The 20,677-nt window shown below is 42.2% G+C and overlaps 1 protein-coding gene across 1 annotated transcript in view; it reads left to right on the top strand.

Moving 5' to 3' along the window:
• Positions 1-229: 229 nt before the first annotated feature.
• The window catches only part of LOC308408707 (TBC1 domain family member 2A-like), a gene marked incomplete at its 3' end in the record, with an annotated part of 32,524 nt that continues 12,076 nt past the window's right edge, over positions 230-20,677 (top strand). The window contains exons 1-8 of the mRNA XM_080901091.1: positions 230-495; positions 851-940; positions 6,176-7,181; positions 7,267-7,381; positions 15,532-15,652; positions 15,759-15,874; positions 18,935-19,194; positions 19,277-19,546. Coding sequence (XP_080757217.1) covers positions 909-940; positions 6,176-7,181; positions 7,267-7,381; positions 15,532-15,652; positions 15,759-15,874; positions 18,935-19,194; positions 19,277-19,546 — 1,920 coding nt within the window. The 5' untranslated portion in view covers positions 230-495; positions 851-908. The remainder of the gene's footprint in view (positions 496-850; positions 941-6,175; positions 7,182-7,266; positions 7,382-15,531; positions 15,653-15,758; positions 15,875-18,934; positions 19,195-19,276; positions 19,547-20,677) is intronic.

The following is a 20,677-nucleotide window of genomic DNA, read 5'->3' as shown; positions in this document are numbered from 1 at the left end:
GGCGGCTTAAAACTTTTTAAACAGTTCTGTAATTAGTGAAGTTAAAAAAGTGAAATAAAATATTTCAAGTGCAAGTGTTCCTAAAAAGTTCCTCGTCTAGCTATTAAGTAGCGTGAATTCTTTTGATGTTACAAAAGTACACATTATTTTGAAGATCACAGGAACTTTTCCAAAACTGGTCTTATTTTGAAATGTCTTACCGGAAGTTACGTCTTCGCTCCGTGTTGTTGGGCCGTGGCGCTGAAAGGAGCGCTCCCAGCCGCAGGGGTGGATGGCAAGGAGCCGGAAGAAAGAGAAGTCAGAATAAAAGGACGTAAAGCAGAAAAGAAGAAGAAGACTAGGAGGAGGAGAGGAACGAGGAGAGGGAGAAGTCCAGAAGAGGAGAAGAAGTGAGGAGCTGGTGGAGTGACTCAGTGTGATTTCTTTAACAGCTGCAGCGGCTGTCAGTCAAACACGAACAGACCCGCCAGGTGGGCTCAGGCCCCGCCCCTTCAGGTAAACCCTCAACTGTTTCTGCTGTTACAGAAGTCCTTAAATATCAAAGTAATAATAAGTAATCAAAGTAACAGTGGAGTTCCGCTGAGTGGAAAAATTACTTTAATGTGTGTGTAAGTATGAGCGGGAGTAGACACGTGTAGAGACTTTGTACTGAGAGGAAGGACGATTTAAAAGTATTTTTTACAGTTTTGTATGAAGTACTGCAGTAATTACCAGTGAGTGTGTGTGTGTGTGTGTGTGTGTGTGTGTGTGTGTGTTTGTGTGAGAGAGAGAGAGAGAGAGAGAGAGAATGGGATCAGTGAGCATAAGCAGCTTTCCTAAAAGCATGAAGTATTTGCTCACTTCCTATCAGGCTGCCGGTGTTGTGCTGCATTCTGTGACCGGATCAACTGCGTTCCTGCCTGCTGCTCATGTTTCCATCACTTCATGCTCAAAAAGCAAAGTCAGTGATGCTCTTCATCAGTCAGAGATCCACCTCCAAAACGAACAAGAAAAACACATCTGATTTCAGTTATGACGAGCTGTTTGTACTAACGTCATAAAACAAAAAGTCTTTCTAGAAGACAAATGAAACAAATGTCCCGAAGTCAGAGCCAGTGTTGTGTCAAAAAGTGATTGTCTGCCAAAAACTGATTGTTTGTATTTAAACTGCTATAAATAACTTGTTGGTCTATAATATGTGAAACATATGTCAAATGTATCCCTCATGAATGATATCAAGGCATCTTAAGCAACAAACAACATTCCTGTAACAAGGTAGAAGCCGCAATCAGTTTTTGGCAGTGACTTTTTTGTATCCTTTATTTATGCAGTTAAAAAAATTCTTGTTGACTTTAAAAAGATCTCTTTCAAGAGTAATCGGGCCAAGGGGACAGCTGAAATTGCAACAAATGCAAAAATAGTTCTGTAAACATATTTTAAGTGGACAAAAGGGAGCTGATTGATTATAATGTAAGTACAATAACACAGGTATTTTTTTTATTTTATATACACCCCTTTGTAATACCTGTTCACCAAAGTCTATTTAGCAACATATATAATGATATTACACATAAAAAAAAAAACACACGGAAACATTGGAAATCAGTTTTTGGCACAACACCTGTCTGCAGAGCATCTCAGTTGAGCATGGCTAAAAACCAGTAAACAGGCAGAATTATATTAATAAATCAACCAGCAGAGGGTGCTCTATAGGTTGGCTAAGTTTGTAGTTTTGCATTAAATTAGACAAGAGCCACTAGCACTTCTTCCTGGTGCCTTACAGTGGTTGCTAGAGGTTGCTGGCCGTTTTGGGGTGATATTGGTTGCAAACAGGGTGCTGCACCAGAAAAACTCCTTTTAATTGCTGTGGTTACTAGGAAGTTGCCATAGTCACCCATATTTTGCGTGCAAGGTTGCCACTTGTCTGCAAACACTCACTAACTAACCACTAGCAGTAGTGCAAACCAAACAGGAAACAGATAACTTTCAAAGTAAAGGTTGGGCCTCATTGCCAGACACATTCCACAAGACATGAATGACTTTTACTTTGAAGGCACAGTCTTTGTTTTAACTAACTTAGCTAGCAGCTGTCAAATGTTTGCAAACAAGATGGCATCTTCCACCCAAACTACAGGCAACTGCAGCAATCTGTCAGCAACCAAAGCAGTTTCACCTTGCAACAGCAACTTTCTGCAACCACTTGTAAATCAATCAGAGAATATTGATTTTTCCTTTGCAGCCTGGGATTGCCATGGCGTAACTGTTCACGCTGATGGATAAACATCATATACATGACTTCCACACAGAGAGGTGACAGTGTCTGTTGTTTCTGTTAGATGAAATAACATGGAGTCACTCATAAATATCTCACAGTTGTAAGTCATTACCAAAGGATAGAGCAACAGGAGTAAAATAAGCTTAATGAGTAGTAGGCTCAAACTGTCATAAACCTCTGACGTGCTTGAGGGTTTGGCTTTGGGTTGGGCCTTCGGGGGCAGTGCAGTGAGCTGTGAGAATGCCAAAACTTTTCCAAGTCAAACAAACATTTAGATAACAAGACATATTGGCCAAAGCTGCTGCCGCAAACATGAATCATTTCATGCTCACTCAGATGACAAGCAGTATGCTGTGGGACCGACACGGTGAACTCTAAAAGCGGTCACACCTGCAGCGGAGCAGCCCCAACTGAAACAAGTCACGTGCAGACCATCGCTTGTTTTTTCTTCAGCACTTAAAATGCTTGCATTACGTTCCTGGAAGCAGCGCTTAGGCTTTTAAATCAGCACTGTCTCAGCTTTTCCAGTTAGCACGCTCTGAACACACACCAATACTTAAATAGCATGAGAGGAAATACAGGCATGAGACACACCACTGCTGAAAGGAATTTGTCCTAGGTGAAGAATTTCCCATGAACGTCTTCTTTAGCATTGATTGGATCCTTTCCCCCCCTGTTGAACACTTAATTTGATTTCAAGCAATTTTCTTTTCTCACCCTTTAGTGTCATGCAGATCTAACCTTTTCAGCTTTCTTACTCTTCCTGCCAGTCTAATATTAGCCTGGTAGTTTCATCTGGAACTGGATCCAAAACCTGACATGTACAAAACAGCATTGAGGGAAAAGCTCCCCCCAGAAGCTAAATGTCTTTTAAAATGGCCACAGAGCACTCTTGCTTTAAATCTGTGGTTTTTAAGGGTTTCCAACCCATCTCACACTTTAGTGTTAGCCATTGTCCCATGATGACGATTGCATCAAGCACACTCTGAATCAGCGCAGTTAGATCAGTTTCCGTACAATGACCCACAAAATCCCAAGCAGGTGTTCATAAACAGCTGACACTAAGTGTGACAACACAATAGAATTTGTTTTAAAAAAAGATCTTCAGTCTGTCACAGTGATTCTCAGAAAGTTATGATAAAAAACAAACACACTATTCTGAAGCATTTTAAAAATATTACACATTAAACAAAGTGAAGTAACTTAAATGAATGGTAAGTCAACAAAAGTGAAAGTTGGGAGAATCAGGATTGTGAGAGGTGCAAGGAAGAAAAACAAAGAACTAACTCAGAGCAAGTACTAGCAACAGCTTTATAGACTGGAAAACCCAGTCAGCCCTGCCCTCCAGGTAGCTGAAACACCTACAGAGGAAAGGGAAGGCATTAAATGATGGGATCGGTCAGACTAAATTAAAGGAAAGGAAAATCTCAGAACTTAGTGCTTCTTTGAATGAATTCAAGTCTCTGGAGTGTGAATCAGCGCTGACACCAAATGCCGCACCACTGCTTACACAAACTAAATGTCAAATACCTCGAACTGGAAGCACATGCTCTACAAACACTGTCAGACAAAGGCAGAATGTGGGGAACCTTTACCATCTTCCCCTTTCAGCTGTTTGAATAAAATGAGTCTAGTAGTCAATAGAAAATTAAAGGGCAGCTGGTTTTCCTATCTGAAACCCGTTTAACTGAAAGCCAACAGTCCATACAGGACGCGGCCTCCTTCCAAACTCATTGAAGGCTGTCTGGAAAAATCCATGAATATAACAGCAGTCAGTAACATGCATGATCTGCACAGCACAGGTCTGCAGTTAAGCTGAACTGGATATTCCACAAATACGTGTGGGCTGACCTGCCACATGAGAAGGTCATGCCACGCTTACCAGTCAAGAGCCGCTACTCTAGTTTGGCTTTCCCCCTTCATATCTGTGTGTATAGAGATGCAGAGATATGGATTGTCATTTAGATGTTTTGCTTCCCTGGACCTGAACCACTTCCTGTAATTAGGTCCCATTACTTTAGAACTCATCAGATTTGTGCTTATTTTGGTGCTTTTCTTCAGTAGAAGAAGGATTCAGGTCCTCCACTGCGGGAAAAAAACACTAAAACGTGTTTTTAGAGCTTCACGCATCATGGTGCTCTGCTCCTGGACCACCAACGGGTGAATAAAGAGTCGAACACACATTTTAGACTATATACAAACACGTGACTTCAGTAAAAGAAGAAAGAATGGAAAAATAATTATTTACAGGTTTGGTCCTATTTGATTTTTATTTCTCAGTAGAGAAAAAACTTTTAGCATTCTCAGCTGAATTTTAAAATGATGATCCACAGACTGTATACCTTCATATACATATACAGTAGGCACTATACTGTACATTAAGACACTGACTACGCTTGCCATTGCACGCACAACAAAATCCACACCCAAAGCAAAGCTGATGTTTCTCTAAACAGGAAAATGTTCAACTGTCAGCCCAGCACTTAGAAATAACAATACAACTCTCTTTTTTTCTGTCCGCTTGCAGCACGCTCTTACTATTTATGGATTCTTTTCTCTTTAAATGGTTTTTAGTTTTACAAATTAAAGCATGAACTTCGAAATAGAACCAATAGAATTTCATCACCAACCCCAGGGCTTTAAAAAAAGACAGAAAAAAAATGCAGTTCTTCTAATGTCCACTAGAGGCTACAGCATAGACTCCCATGTTATTCTTGATTACAGCGTGCTTCAAAAGGGGTGTGGCCTCTTTGGCTGACCTGCAGAAAGGCTGTATCCCAATTCAGGGTCTGCAGCCTTAAAGGCCGCATTTTAAGGCCAATTACGTCACCGCGACGCGATGAAGGCTGTCCCAATTCGAAGGCTGCTCGAAATGCGTCCCTTAAATGAGATACAGCCATAGTTCACAGAAGTGGCTGCAGCTGCTAGCTGTCTGCTAGGCTTCACCTCAGCTAATTGGAGACCTCAGGGCCATGTTTGTGCTGTTAGAGCCTTTTGTTGTCATTTTAATAATTATTATTATTATCTAGCCAACAATATGGCTGCTGTGTGCGTAATCGTACTAACAGACCATTCAGTAAGTCCATTTCTAAACTTAAACTTTTATTTAGATGTTACTGTGCAGTAATTAGCAGGTATGTGTCTGTGTGATGCTGTTGTACTGTTTGTGAATGCAGCTTGACAGTCAAGCTAGCTAGCATAACATAACACTCCACCCTGTCATACAGATATGGTCTATATCAGGGGTGCTCAATCCCAGTCCTCGAGAGCTACTGTCCTGCAGCTTTTAGATGCATCCTTGTTCCGACACAGCTGAATCAAACGAATGGCTTGTTATCAGGCCTTCTCCAAACTTGATGGCATGCTGAAGAGGTGATCAAACATTTGATTCAGCTGTGTTGTAGTAGGGATGCATCTAAAAGCTGCAGGACAGTAGCTCTCGAGGACTGGGATTGAGCACCCCTGGTCTATATGCTATCTCTGAGGTTGAAGACAGATACTAAAACTAATGAGTGGCATTAAGGTGGGTATAGTCATCTTTTATTTACAGTCTATATAAGGTAAACACTCAGAAAGTAAGCAAATCAATTTAAAAAAATCATTTAATAAATAAATGAGTTTGAGGAACCTTGGCTGTCCACATGATTTTACTGCATACAGGTGATATTGCATATTTCAACACAAACTGATGTGTATCTGAATGTGTAACTGGTTTACTTTGAATTTGTGTCCCTGCATTTCTTCTCCTGCTGGCTATGTTTTCTTTTTTCCAAATGCAGCCTTTATTTATACTCCTTGTCTGGAAAAAGGCACTTAGCCTGGATTTGAAATTCTCAGAATCCAGTTTGATGGTTTACCGCCAAACGTCTCCTCACAAACATCATTAAACTCAATTTCCTTCCTCCGTCTTTCTTTTTGCAGGATGAATGGAAGCGGCTCAGCAGGAAATCCCAGCTCTGCCTCGTCTTGCTCACTTCCTGCCCACGCTAACGAGGGGACGCTGAAGACAGAGTCTCCGAAGAAGGACCACCAGAGCACAGAGTCTGCCAGTGTGCCTGGGTCACAGAAGAACCAGAGGCCAGGAGGGAACAAACAGGCTAAAGAGAAAACAGACCGGCGGGATCCTCACACGGAGAAAACCTCAGAAAATACTCCAGAGACAAACAGGCTAAAGGCTAAAGATTCAACTTCTTCAAAAAATGAATCAAAACCAGATCGACCACAACCAGAAAACCTCTTTCCAGACCAAACCGAACTAGATCCTCTTCCTGAATCAACAGATTCTGGTTTGGGGGCAGATCAGAGGAACCTTGGAGATTCTGTCAGACCAAAACATGAACAAGAACCGGGTGACTCTCAGGACTGTCAAAACCACAAAGATCTTTTTTGTGCAGATCAGAAAACTAAAGATGAGAAAAGAAACTCATTTATAACTTTGCTAACAGATGAAAAGGATGTCCAGAATAAGCTCCATATTTCTGAGTCCATAGAGGAGAAAAAACCTGAGAGGCTTCAGCATTTCCAAGATCCTCCTCACCTAAACACCCACAAGTCTCCTCCCCCTTCTCCTGCAGACCAGAAAAGACACTTGGATCCTCCAGCTAAAAGATCCGCCCTGGCTCCACCAGCTCCACCTCTCACCATTGAGGCTTTCTGTGACCAGATGCAGCCCGGCCCTGCAGGTTTTCCTTCCGGGGAGCCCAAACTGTGCGGCTTCCTGATGAAGCAGGGTGGGCCTCTGAGGGCCTGGAAGCAGCGCTGGTTCACTTACGAGGAGAAGAAGAACCAGCTGTTCTACTACCGCACACCAAATGACGTGATGCCGCTCGGGTGGGTGGAGCTCAGCGGTGCCACCTTCACCTACCCACTGAAGTCAGAGCCGGGTACCTTCCAAATTAAGACACCTGAACGGACTTTCATACTGAAGGTAGGAGGCCAAATGTTGCTTAAAGCATTTTTGGATTTGAGTCGCAAGTGTTTGGAGTCTCTTAATCCACCTGCACCCTCTCCAGGCTGTGACCGAGGAGCTGATGCTCTATTGGCTGCAGCAACTACAGGTGAAGCGCTGGCAGCACCGAATGATGTCCATGTGCTCAGACCCAACAAACAACAACAACAACACTGCAGGTGAGAAACCAGCGCGAGCTGCTGCTCGAGCTTCTACATGGAACGCTGAGACATGAACTTAACTGTTTTAAAGTTTCTCCAGGATGTAGTTACAGCGAGCAACAATAAAAGTTTATTTAAAACAAAAGCCCTGAACACTGACAGAAGATCTGCTTCGTCTAATCTTATTTTGAAAATATCAGTAAATTACAGTTTGGTGAGCTTCAACCACCGTCCACTAGAGGCTCCAGCAGACCCCATAGTGCAGGGGTGGGCAACTCCAGGCCTTGAGGGCCGGTGTCCCTGCAGGTTTTAGATGTGTCCTTGAACCAACACAGCTGATTTAAATGGCTAAATTAGCTCCTGCAGTTCTCCAGAGGCCTGGTAATGAACTAATCATGTGATTCAGGTGTGTTGACCCAAGGTGAGATCTAAAACCTGCAGGACACCGGCCCTCGGGGCCTGGAATTGCCCACCCCTGCCATAGTGAGTCACTCCTGAAAGAAAAACATGTTTACAGCCTGATTTTTAAAAAGGGGGCGTATCCGTTTATGACTGCCAGGTGGCTGTAGCTAGTAGTATTCACCTCAGCTAATTGGAGTCCCTGAACTGGACCTGTGGACTGCGTTTGTGCTGTGGGAGCCTTTTTAATGCTAACAGATATTATTAATTTCGTTAACTCATAATTTGCATCATAACTTTCGTCAGGACGAATTTGGCAGCGATCCAATCTGAATCAACTTTTGATTTAGTCTCCTAGTCTGATGATGTTCAGTTGACTAAAACTAGTGATGGGCAGATGAAGCCTCATGAAGCATTGAAGCTTTTCATCCAATTGGTTCACCCCAGCGCAAAGCTTCTTGAAGCTTCATTTGCTCTAGTAGGACACCTACTGGACGTAAAAATATTAGTTGGCATGAATTTGAAGAGTGTGGCCTTTTGCACACAGCCTGTAAATGTCAACAACAAAAGGAGTGTGTAAAACATGTATATTGTATTGATGGCAGTATACTGTGTATATTTATACTGGCAGTATGGAAAATGATCATTTGGAAATGCTTAAAATGGAAATGATCATTTACTGTGAGGTGAGGTGTGGTTGGGGTGTGGACAGTGGTTGTGCTTTTGTAACGTTGAGGTATGGACAGCTACACACTGAGGCCTCAGTCCTGCCCATATTTTATTCAGTAAAAACTAAATTTTCACTGCTTTTATAACCTTTAGTGGGGAGAACATAGCTAGGATTTAATGATTTAACAAATCTTTTGAATCCTTTGTCCTCCACAATGCTAAATGGCTGGGAGTCCTCAACCACCATGCTAACCAGGTCTTCATCTATTGGAGATTGTTCTCCTGAGGAAAGACAATAAAGACAAAGCACAAATATAAATATCACACACGTAACTTATTACAGCTGTATAATATTGTTATATCATTTAGTAACATTACTGCATGCTATATTATCATGACATTTGATGGCTCACCTGGTCTTGCTCCACAATCGGTGTTCCCCTTATTCTCATGCAAAGCTCTGTTGTGCCTAAGCATGGATGAGGTGTTGTTGTTATATCCCAGCTCCCTGGCACAGAGCAAACACTTCACCTTGTACAAAAGTAAAGACAGCTTAACATATATTGTATTGCACCATCAGTATTATGAAAATACATCTTCTGTAGAAATTTACATACCTTGTTGGGAGGAATAAGATCAAAATGTTCCCACACAGGGGAGGACATCCTCCTCTTCTTAGCTGGCTCCATTCTCTCCTGACTTTCTCTCCTCACTCTCATAAACCTCCAAACTGTCTCCAAACTCTCACTAACTGCAACTCTCCATCAAACACCCACATTTTGAATGAAGTCTGAGGGGTTTATATCGCTGTCATATCTCGCGGCAAAGTTCGAACCACTTCATGAACCAGTCACGTGGTACAGCCGGGCAGCGAGGCTTCGGACGTCATCATTTTCAGCTCCTCCCATAAATGAAGCAAGCCTCGATACGCGCATCGCGGAAACGCTCCCTCCATTACTCGACACAAGCTTCGAAGCCTCGATACAGAACGTCACATCACTAACTAAAACTAAACTTTCAGCATTTGCTGTCCAAATGAGTTGTGGTCCCAGAAGAAGTCTGATCTCTGTGTCTGTGTGATGCACCTGTACAGTGTATGCCTCTCATCCACACGTGGTCACTTCTAGCTCTATTAATGTTGAGGCTTCAGAATGCAGAAGCTACAAAGCTGTGAGTTTCCCATCTCATTTTTATACCCAGTCTGTGGTTGAAACAGACTTTCAGTCTCTAACTTGCTTTTCCCGTGACTCTCACCAGAAGCTTCTTCAGACCTTTTGTCTTTATCGGCCCTCTCATGTTCATGTTTGGTCTCTCATGCTCAGGAAGTGAGTGACTGCTGTGGTTTATCTTCCTCTTCCTCCTTTGTGTCCCAGCAAGAATTGGGAAATCCTTCCATGAGGCATGGGAGGGGCTCACTGTTCCCTGAAAGTCTAAAATTGCGTCAGAATAAAGGATCGAGCGAGTCATTTAGCATGCACTGACTGGTTTTGTTCCTCTTTTCATAGAAATATTTCAGGTTATACTTTTGTCACAGAGAAGAAGCTGCTTTTCCTTTCATTGTGTCTTCATATATGTGGCTGTTTTTCTTTTGTTTAGGTCAGCATGAAGGAGTTTACAGGGTCTCTCTCTGTGCTTCTTACACCCTTATCATCCTAATTAGGACCTGAGTTTGGAGATGGAGATCATCAAAATCCCAGCAGGGCCATTAAAAATTAAGCAGAGGAGCAGGTGGGGAAATTCACCGCTCCCTCCCCACTGAAAGGCACTAAACATGAATCCAGTCTGGTTTTATTTCTCTGTGCATTATGTCGGGATTCACTGATCAGCTTTTAGTTGAACATCCTCTTGTACAGACAGCCTACGGTCAGTTATCCGTCAGTGTTAAGCAGGCAGAGACTAGCTGAAGCTAAGCACAGCATTCCTATGACAGCAGTGGTAAACACAGTCATGCTGTGTTTAGGTGCAATGCTGGACAGCCTCCAACTGACAGATGAGGTTAAAATTGGTGACAGTGTTCACTGACTCAAACTAATTGAAAATATTAAGCACTCTGATGAGCTCTTTCAGCCTTTTGAGTTTCTGTGTTTGATCAAATAAACCATTTTTAAATGGCCTGCATTTGTATAGCGCTTTACTTAGTCCCTAAGGATCCCAAAGCGCTTTACACTACATTCAGTCATTCACCCATTCACACACACATTCACAATGGCAAGCTACATTGTAGCCACAGCTGCCCTGGGGCGCACTGACAGAGGTGAGGCTGCCGGACACTGGCGCCACCAGGCCCTCTGAGATCACCAGTAGGCAACGGATGAAGTGTCTTGCCCAAGGACACAACGACCGAGACTGTCCAAGCCGGGGCTCGAACTGGCAATCTTCCGATTACAAAACGAACTCCCAACTCTTGAGCCACAATCACCCATGGCTTAATCTTAAATTATACTTTTGCGGATGAAGTAAAAAGTGTGATTTTACTTCTGTTGTGTGCCTCTACTGTTGTCTATTAACAAGTAAGCGCATTAGAGGGTTAAAAAGGTTAAAAATTTAATCTTCACTTAGCAAAAATTATGCAAATGTCATTAAATGAAATCATGAATGAAGCTTGTACTAAAAAGTGTTATCAGTCCAAGTACTTCATGTAGCATGCAGTCAAATACTTCACCTCTGAAAATATTTGACTTTTAAGAGGCCATCACGGCTCATTTCACCAAATATTGGTGGTGCTCAATATGCTCTGTGATGTCGCCCTGTGGAGCTGAGGATCATTTCCTGTTATGGTTCAGTTACATCATCATCTGGACAGGAAGCGATTCTGACTGCAGATCAGCTGCATGCGACTGAATGAGAGGAAACCCCCACAGACTAAATATAAACTGGCGAGCAAACACCTGCTGGAAGGGAAAAAAAACAGAGTGGCACAGCTCAGAGCTTCATTCTTTCATTTTTTTATCGTGAGATAAAATTTGTATAAAACAAGCATTGAACCTCCTCTGTTTATCAGTCTGACTACTGGAGCAGCTCACCTGGCTCTCAGGTATTCAGTACATGTCCCAGCTTGTTCAGCACTTTTACGTCTCAGCTCAGCTCACAGAGACGGCTCCATTGTTTGTTTGTTTTTAATTATCCTTCATGTAGGTGTTCAGAGCCTAATCTGACAGCGTGGAGATCTTTCAGTGCCCCCTGCAGGGTCTTTATGACATGGCCTGGAGATCCTCCCAGACTCATCCCAATATATACAGTGAAAATCGCAAAATTTCTTAATTTTTAAAAGAATCATTTTTTAAAATTGTTTTTATCTACGTTTGTGTTGTTTAGGCATCAGAATTACTCAACTACTTCAGTAAATCATTCCTATTATATTATAAAACACCTTTCAGGCACACACATTTCTGGATTATACCTTTTTGTAGCTGTTTCTTTTATTTATAGTCTAAACATTATTTATTACTACAATCTGCAACTCTTTCACAATTTTAGTCTTGCTTTCTACTTTTCTTTAACTTAAACGTATTTTTATTTTTTTGTTTTGTTTTATCACTGTTGTGCATATAATACCTATTTGTCGAGCTATCTTATCCATCTAACTAACTAGCTATCGTTTTATCTATCTAGCAATCTAGCTAACTATCTAGAATTCACATTAATCACATTATTGGACCTCTAGTATGGAAAATTTTAAAAGAAAAAGATAATGGAGGTAGAAGTGCAAATAATTTTACATAAGGGGGACAAAAAATACACTGAACAAAAATATAAATGCAACACTTTTGTTTTTGCTCCAATTTTTCATGAGCTGAACTTAAAGATCTGAAATATTTTCTACATACACAAAGGACCCATTACTATCAAATATTGTTCACAAATCTGTCTAAACTGTGTTAGTGAGAACATCTCGTTTGCTCAGATAATCCATCCCACCTCACAGGTGTGGCATGTCAAGGTGCTGATTAGACAGCATGAATATTGCACAGGTGTGCCTTAGACTGCCCACAATAAAAAGCCACTCTGAAATATGCAGTTTAATCACACAGCACAATGATACAGAAGTCGCAAAACCCGTCAGTATCTGGTGTGGCCACCATTTGTCTCACACAGTGCAACATATAGATGTGTTGCACTGTGTGAGGCAAATGGTGCGCAATGGGCATAGAGTTGATCAGGTTGTTGATTGTGGGCTGTTGGTCCACTCTTCTTCAATACTTGTGTAAAGTTGCTGAACATTAGCAGGAACTGGAACACGCTTTCATGTGACAAACTGCTGTCATGTGACGACCTGCAGTCAGGTCCAGTCCCCGATAAGGACGACGGGCATGCAGATGAGCTTCCCTGAGATGGTTTCGGACAGTTTTCGCAAAAATTCTTTTTTATGCAAACTGATTGTTGCTGCAGCTGTCTGGGTGGCTGGTCTCCACCTGGTCGACCATCCTAGAGGTGAACGTGCTGGATGTGGAGGTTCTGGGCTGGTGTGGTTACATGTGGTCTGCGATTGTGAAGCCGGTTGGATGTACTGCCAAATTCTCTGAAACGCCTTTGAGGACGGCTTATGGCAGAGAAATTAACATTCATTTCACAGGCAAGAGTTCTGGTAGACATTCCTGCAGTCAGCATGCCAATTGCACGCTCCCTCAAAAGCTGCGACTTCTGTATCATTGTGCTGTGTGATCAAACTGCATATTTCAGAGTGTCCTTTTATTGTGGGCAATCTAAGGCACACATGTGCAATATTTATGCTGTCTAATCAGCACCTTGACATGCCACACCTGTGAGGTGGGATGGATTATCTCGGCAAACGAGAAGTTCTCACTAACACAGATTTAGGCTACGTCCACACGTACACGGATATTTTTGAAAACGCAAAAGTGAAGGAAAACGCTGCTAGGAACATGCCAAAGCAACAGGTGGCGATATATTCCTAAACGTGTAGAAATGTTGGCCAATCAGAAGTCTAGAAGCCTCGGTGGGAAATAGTAAACAAAGATGGCACAAAGAAGCAGAACCTATGTGTGCAGAGATAGTAACTGTGTGTGTATGTGTAAGCATTTAAACACTGCAGAGAGTACAGTTAACAGTATTTTGTCCCCCACTGTAGAAATTAATTTCACCGAAACAATAACATGGCGCACACCTTTGACGCTGCGTTTTCTCAGTTTTCCTCATCCACAAGTAAATGCAAAAATGGAGCTTTCGAAAATATCCACCCTGGCAGGCCTTTTTAAAAAATCTCCGTTTTCAGTGACCGAAAACGCCGTTTACGTGTGGACGAAAGGTGCAAACGCACAGCAAAATCTGCGTTTTCAAAAATACCCGGGTACGTGTGGACGTAGCCTCAGACAGATTTGTGAACAATATTTGATAGTAATGGGTCCTTTGTGTATGTAGCAAATGTTTCAGATCTTTAAGTTCAGCTCATGAAAAATGGGAGCAACAAAAGTGTTGCGTTTATATTTTTGTTCAGTGTAATAATTAAACAATTTAAGACCCGTCAGTGAAGTGTGCTAAGGTTCAGACTCGTAAAACAATTAGCCTGAGCTTTTTTTCAACAGTTTTAAAAAGAGTGAACATCTTTATATTCCTGTCACCTTTCTTTTTTTGCCTGGACGCAAGAGTCATAGCTGAGCCAGTGTTGATGTGTTTTGATCTTTCCATACAACAGAACCCTTTACCAGAGATTTGGAAGTGTGCCTTTTTTTTTACTCCCCTACTGAAAACTGGTGATTCTTCAATGGTCAATAACTACAGTACAGACCAGTTTCCAAACTCTGGATCTTAGTCTGGTAAATAATCAACTTAGAGTTTCTTGGATTATAGTAGTTTTTCTTTATCTCCTTCTCTGTCTGGCTTTAGGAAATTGCAATGCTATGAAACTGCTTTCTTAAAAGTTCTTAATGATGTTTATTGAGCCTTGAAAGCCCTTTCAAAGAACTACTGCGCTGCTCTTTTTATTGGTTTTTCAAAAGCCTTTAGCACTATTGACCATGGCATTTTATGCCAGAGGCTACTGGTCGTAGGCCTTTCAGACCAAGCAGTTTGGTGTATTACTAATGACTTTTCTGACCATCAGCAGTGCATGTAGCTCAGTGGCCTCTCTTCCAGAGAGTGCCCCAGGGTTATGTAGTGGGGCCTGCACTATTTACTATTTATGTTAATGGCTGTGGACAAAATCTTAATGCTTCGGTTAATTTTTACACAGATGATACAATTATTTATTGTGTTTTGAATTTATACAGTCACAGCTGTGTCAGCTCAGACTGCTTTTGAATGCAGGAAAAAAAACTAGTTTATGTGAAAATTACTGAAACTGAGGCTGAAGTTGGGCTTCTTTTTCCAAAAATCAATCGTGTTTCTCTTTCACAGCAAGGAAAAGGCTCGTTGTTACCACCTGTTAACCCCTCCTGGATTACAGCGATAAAATTTAGATGAATGCCTCTGCTCTTTCTCTCCATTTCATGGACTGTTTATCACAGGGCACTAAGATTTACAAGCAGCTGTAAACCTTTGGCACGCCACTGTACTTATATTCTCTGGTTGACTGGCTCTCACTGGCCATATGCAGGATGGTTCATTGGTATAATTTTATCTGTAAATCTATGTATGGTTTACTCCCTTCTTATTTATCAGAGTACACATCATGCAAACAGTTTAGTCATAGTCTGCAGTCTCAGGATTTTATTACAGTCACCATCAGTTCATACAGAACTCAGAAAGAAGGCATTCCTCTTTTTCTGCCCCATCTTTGTGGGATACACGATATGACATCAGCTGATGTCACTTGTAGACTTTAAAAGACGTACAAATGACTTTGTGAAATCATCCCTGGGAACTTGTTCCTGTTTTTGACATGAATGTGTAAACGTTAGACAATTTTAGCTATTCTATTGTTTCTTCTATTGCTGCGATTTTAATGTTTGTCTGACACAGGTCACTCTTGTAAATGAGACACCGAGTCTTAATGAGACTATATAAGAGAGTGTATAAGTAAAGGTCAAATAAAAAGTATTTAAACATCAAACACACATTCATTGAAAATAAGCAGCTAGAAGAAAACACACAGGCTTTGTGTGTGTGTCTGAGGTGTTGAATGTCTGTGTGTGTTTGTGCAGATGACTTCCTGCCAGTGTTGAAGAGCCCCATCGGTCTGGTCGGGGAGGGGGCCGCCAGTGTGCCGATGACGCGAATTCCCCTCGCCAACGTGTCGCTCAAGCATCCGCTCATCGAGATCCAGTGAGTCCCCTCGGCCACAAATCTGAGACATTTAAACGGCTCAGACAGTCTGATGTCTTCCACTTGTTTTGTTGTTGGTCTTCATGTTTCTTCTTTCTGAGTACAGAAACTCAGTCCACTGTCTGCGTAAGAGGTCATCCCAGGACTGGAGTCAGAGCGTGTTTCATGTAGAAGCTCCTCCCTGGATTCCCCCGAACATTGCCGACACAGTCAACACCCCCAGTATGTATATACAGTACTACAGCAGTACTACAGTAACTAGCTAGAGCTTAGAGTACACCAGTAATACCATTTTTATTCATCTATGAAACCACATGACGCAAATCAGTTAAACTACAGTCATAACTTAAAGACTTGAATGATGTTAAATTTTCTCCTTTTAAATTCACACAAACTGAAGTTTTTTATTGTACGCGGCCCTAAAAACCTCAGAAACTTGGTGTCCAACCAGATCCTTATTCTGAATGGTGTTACCTTTGCCTCCAGCAGCCCTGTGAGGAGTCTCGGAGTCACTTATGTCCGTCAGTGCGCACATTAGACAAATATGTAGGCCTTTTTTGTTTCATATATGCAACATCAACAAAATTAAGAACATGGCCTCAAAGTGATGCTGAAATATTAGTTCACAGATTTCCTACTTCTAGGCTGGACTGTTGGAATTCATTGTCAGGTTGTTCTTAAAGCTCGTTGAAAAGCCTTCAGCTGTTTGAAATTCTGCAGAATATAACAGACGAGCTCCCCAGTTTGGATTCAGGAACACTCTCTACTTTTCCTATTAGATTTCTCTTTTTAATAAACCTTGTAGTTAGTGTTGTGTAGGTGACAGGTGACAGTGAACCAAACCATGTTATGAATGTTTCCACCCATATTTGGTCGAGACAGATTGCTGCCCCACTCTTATCCTGCTTCTGTTGAAGGCATCTTCTGTCATAAAGTGCTCCACATGGAAGATCATGTAATCACTGAAGTCTCTCTAATACTGTAAGGCCTTTACTTTGAGATAATAAGGCAGCATTTTTGTGATTTGGGGTTATATAGAAATAAAGTTGAGGCCTGCGGTGCCCATCAGATGTGGAAGGAAGAAGATGCATCTATAGTTACCTGTGACTTTAAATTGGACTTGAACTGGGACTTTTTCATTTTGACTTCAGACTAAACACATAAACATCAGCCTGAACTGTGACTCACCTGTACTGAGTATTTTGTACCTGATTTGGGCCATGGTCCGCTTCAGTCCTCGGGTTTTTATTAAGAGCTTGTTAGTCTGTGTTTGTCCTGTAAATTACCACCATCAGTTTCTTTACAATTCAATTTTATTTATATAGCGCCAAATCACAACAAAAGTCGCCTCAAGGCGCTTCATAGATACAGAGAAAAACCCAACAATCATATGACCCCCTATGAGCAAGCACTTTGGCGACAGTGGGAAGGAAAAACTCCCTTCTAACAAGAAGAAACCTCCGGCAGAACCAGGCTCAGGGAGGGGCGGGGCCATCTGCTGCGACCAGTTGGGGTGAGAGAAGGAAGACTGAATAAAAGACATGCTGTGGAAGAGAGACAGAGGTTAATAACGGATGACTCAATGCAGAGAGGTCTGTTAATACATAGTGAGTGAGAAAGGTGACTGGAAAGGAAAAACTCAATGCATCATGGGAATCCCCGGCAGCCTACGTCTATTGCAGCATAACTAAGGGAGGATTCAGGGTCACCTGGTCCAGCCCTAACTATATGCTTTAGCAAAAAGGAAAGTTTTAAGCTTAATCTTAAAAGTAGAGATAGTGTCTGTCTCCCGAATCCAAACTGAAGGCTGGTTCCACAGAAGAGGGGCCTGAAAACTGAAGGCTCTCCCTCCCATTCTACTTTTAAATACTCTAGGAACAACAAGTAAGCCTGCAGAGCGAGAGCGAAGTCCTCTAATAGGGTGATATGGTACTACAAGGTCATTAAGATAAGATGGGGCCTGATTATTTAAGACCTTGTATGTGAGGAGCAGGATTTTGAATTCAATTCTGGATTTAACAGGAAGCCAATGAAGGGAAGCCAAAACAGGAGAAATATGCTCTCTCTTTCTAGTCCCTGTCAGTACTCTTGCTGCAGCATTTTGGATCAGCTGAAGGCTTTTCAGCGAGTTTTTAGGACTTCCTGATAATAATGAATTGCAGTAGTCCAGCCTGGAAGTAATAACTAGTTTTTCAGCGTCACTCTGAGACAGGATATTTCTAACGTTAGAGATGTTGCGCAAATGGAAGAATGCAGTCTTACATATTTGTTTAATATGTGCGTTGAAGGAAATGTCCTGGTCAAAAATCACACCAAGGTTCCTCACAGCGTTACTGGAGGCCAAGGTAATGCCATCCAGAGTAAGAATCTGGTTAGATACCATATTTCTAAGATTTTCAGGGCCGAGTACAATAACCTCAGTTTTATCTGAATTAAGAAGCAAAAAGTTAGCGGCCATCCAGGTCTTTATGTCTTTAAGACATTCCTGCAGTTTAACTAATTGGTGTGTGTTATCTGGCTTCATGGATAGATAGAGCTGGGTGTCATCTGCATAGCAGTGAAAATGTATGCTATGTCTTCTAATGATACTGCCTAAGGGAAGCATGTATAATGTAAACAGAATTGGTCCTAGCACTGAACCCTGTGGCACGAAGGTCTAGCAGGACAAGCACAGAGATGAGTTCACTGTCAGAGGCCATAAGAAGATCATTTGTAACCTTCACTAAAGCTGTTTCTGCGCTGTGATGAACTCTGAAACCTGACTGAAACTCTTCAAATAAACCATTCCTCTGCAGATGATCGGTTAGCTGTTTGACAACTACTCTTTCAAGGATGTTTGATATGAAAGGAAGGTTGGAGATTGCCCTATAATTAGCTAAGACTGCTGGGTCTAGAGATGGCTTTTTGAGTAAAGGTTTAACTACAGCCAGCTTGAAGGCCTGTGGTACACAGCCGATTATTAGAGATAGGTTGATCATATTTAAGACTGAATAATTAATAAATGGCAGGACTTCTTTGAGCAGTTTTGTAGGAATCGGGTCTAAAAGACACATTGATGGTTTGGAGGAAGTAATTATTGAAGTTAACTCAGAAAGATCAATTGGAGAAAAAGAGTCTAACTTAACATCAATGGTACTAAAAGTAGCTGTAGATAATATTACATCTGTAGGATGATTATTGGTAATTTTTTCTCTAATGATAAAAATTTTATTTGTGAAGAAGTTTACCCGCTTCAGCATCCAGGCGTGTGACTTCTTTTAATCCTTCTCTGTCACTTCTCAGCTTCTCCAACCCTCAGCACTCCCTCTGAATCCCCGAGCCTCTCCCCTCCCCTACCATTGCTCAATGCCGCTGATCAGGCGCCCCCTACAGATGGCAGGGAGTCACCATCACTGTTTGAGAGTTGCAGCCGCAGGGTGAAGGCTCGCAGCGCGTCCACCTTGCCTGTCCGCCGCAGAGACATGGCGTCTCAGTCCTCAGACCGGATAGGCCGCTTGCAGCAGGAGAAAGAGATGCTGATGGAGGAGGTCAAAGCTCAGAAGGTGATCAGTCGTTCAGTAATCATAAAGTTTTATTGATCTCTGCTGCCACTGAAAAAAGTGACAAACACAGCGCCTCCTGCAGGAGCTGGTGTGGATCCTCCACAAAGCGCTGGAGGCTTCTCAGCTGGAGAAGCGAACCTGTGCCGAGTTTTTGGCAGAGGAGGATGAGCAGGAACGTCTGGAGCTGCTCCGACACCGCGAGCGGCAGGCGGCCGACCTCCGGGGGCGGCTCGACGAGGCCAAGATGGAGGTGGAGGTGGTGAAGAAGAGTCTGGCTGAGAAGGCCATGCAGGTCGCCGAGCTGCAGCACAACAACAGGATGCTGAAGGAGAAGAACAACGCCAAACAGGAGGTGAGGACAAACCAGAGGTTGCTGTCAGACTGACCTCTGGTTGGTCACGTTAAAATAAACTGTGCACGTTTGTTTCCATGACTGAAAGTTTCTCTGAGATCTGGAGCTGTTCCTGGAGCTGCTGCTGGCTCAGGAAAAAAAAAAAAAAAAAAAAAGCACAAAACAAACCGAATGTGGGTGGATGTTGATTAGATCAGACAGAGGGCCTCTCCTGTGCATTCAACGCTTCACCTAAATGACCAGCCCAGATGATGGATGTGCCATGTGATTCGTTGGAAAACTGAGAATTGTAGCCAAAAGAACAAAAAAGGGGAACGTTTAAGGAAGATCACAGAGCAAAATGCTCATTGAGCGAGCTCCGTGTCTTCACTTTTAAAGAGCGGTTGGCAGGTTGGTGTTCTGTGATGTTACTTAGGTCTCTTCAGGAGGTGTTTTTTTTTTTGTTTTTTTTTTTAATATTTTCTGATTCTTCAAGTTTGTGCCTCCTTATTTGGACCGTCCGCCTACCTTTGACCTGGATTTGAATTGTTGTACGCCACACTGAAACATCTCAATTCCTAAAATTCATCAGGAGGAGAGAGGAGGCTGCAGGAGTTATGACTGACGATAAAAAAAATTTAAAAAAAACGTGCTGAGAGTAGGGTTCTTTAGGTAGCTCGTCCTTCATAATCATGAGTTGTTTCAGTTATTTAAAATGATCAGCTGTGTCAGTTTGAGTGCCACATACACTGCAGTTTGATCTCAAATTCGTGAAATTAGTTTACTGCAGATTTCTGAATCCAAGACAAATATTTAGAAAGAAATTATGTCTTTTTAAGTCCAAACACATTCTGAAAAGGTTCATGTTTAATATGCTGCGAGCTGCTTACGAAGTCTAAAACAGACAACTTCACTCAGTTTTCTGCTGTCGCAGGTTTAAATAGCATTTCGTTATCATTCAAGCACAGGAGCAGTCTTCTGCTCCTGTGCTGGCTTTCTCACACCGCGAGTAGGAGATGATTTTATTTTCCAGATATCTGAACTTTTAAATTTTCACTTCATTCAAAGCCACCCAAGACTGCACTGGGACCTTTGGTGGGCCTAATCCGGCCTCCGGGCTGCATATTTGACTCTGTCAGGGTTTCATTTTAA

Source organism: Rhamphochromis sp. 'chilingali' (genome assembly GCF_963969265.1).
Source record: "Rhamphochromis sp. 'chilingali' genome assembly, chromosome: 13".
In the NCBI taxonomy this organism is placed as follows: Eukaryota; Metazoa; Chordata; class Actinopteri; order Cichliformes; family Cichlidae; genus Rhamphochromis; species Rhamphochromis sp. 'chilingali'.
The sequence above is the reverse complement of the archived record's forward strand: the minus strand, read 5'-3'. Positions and strand labels throughout refer to the sequence as shown.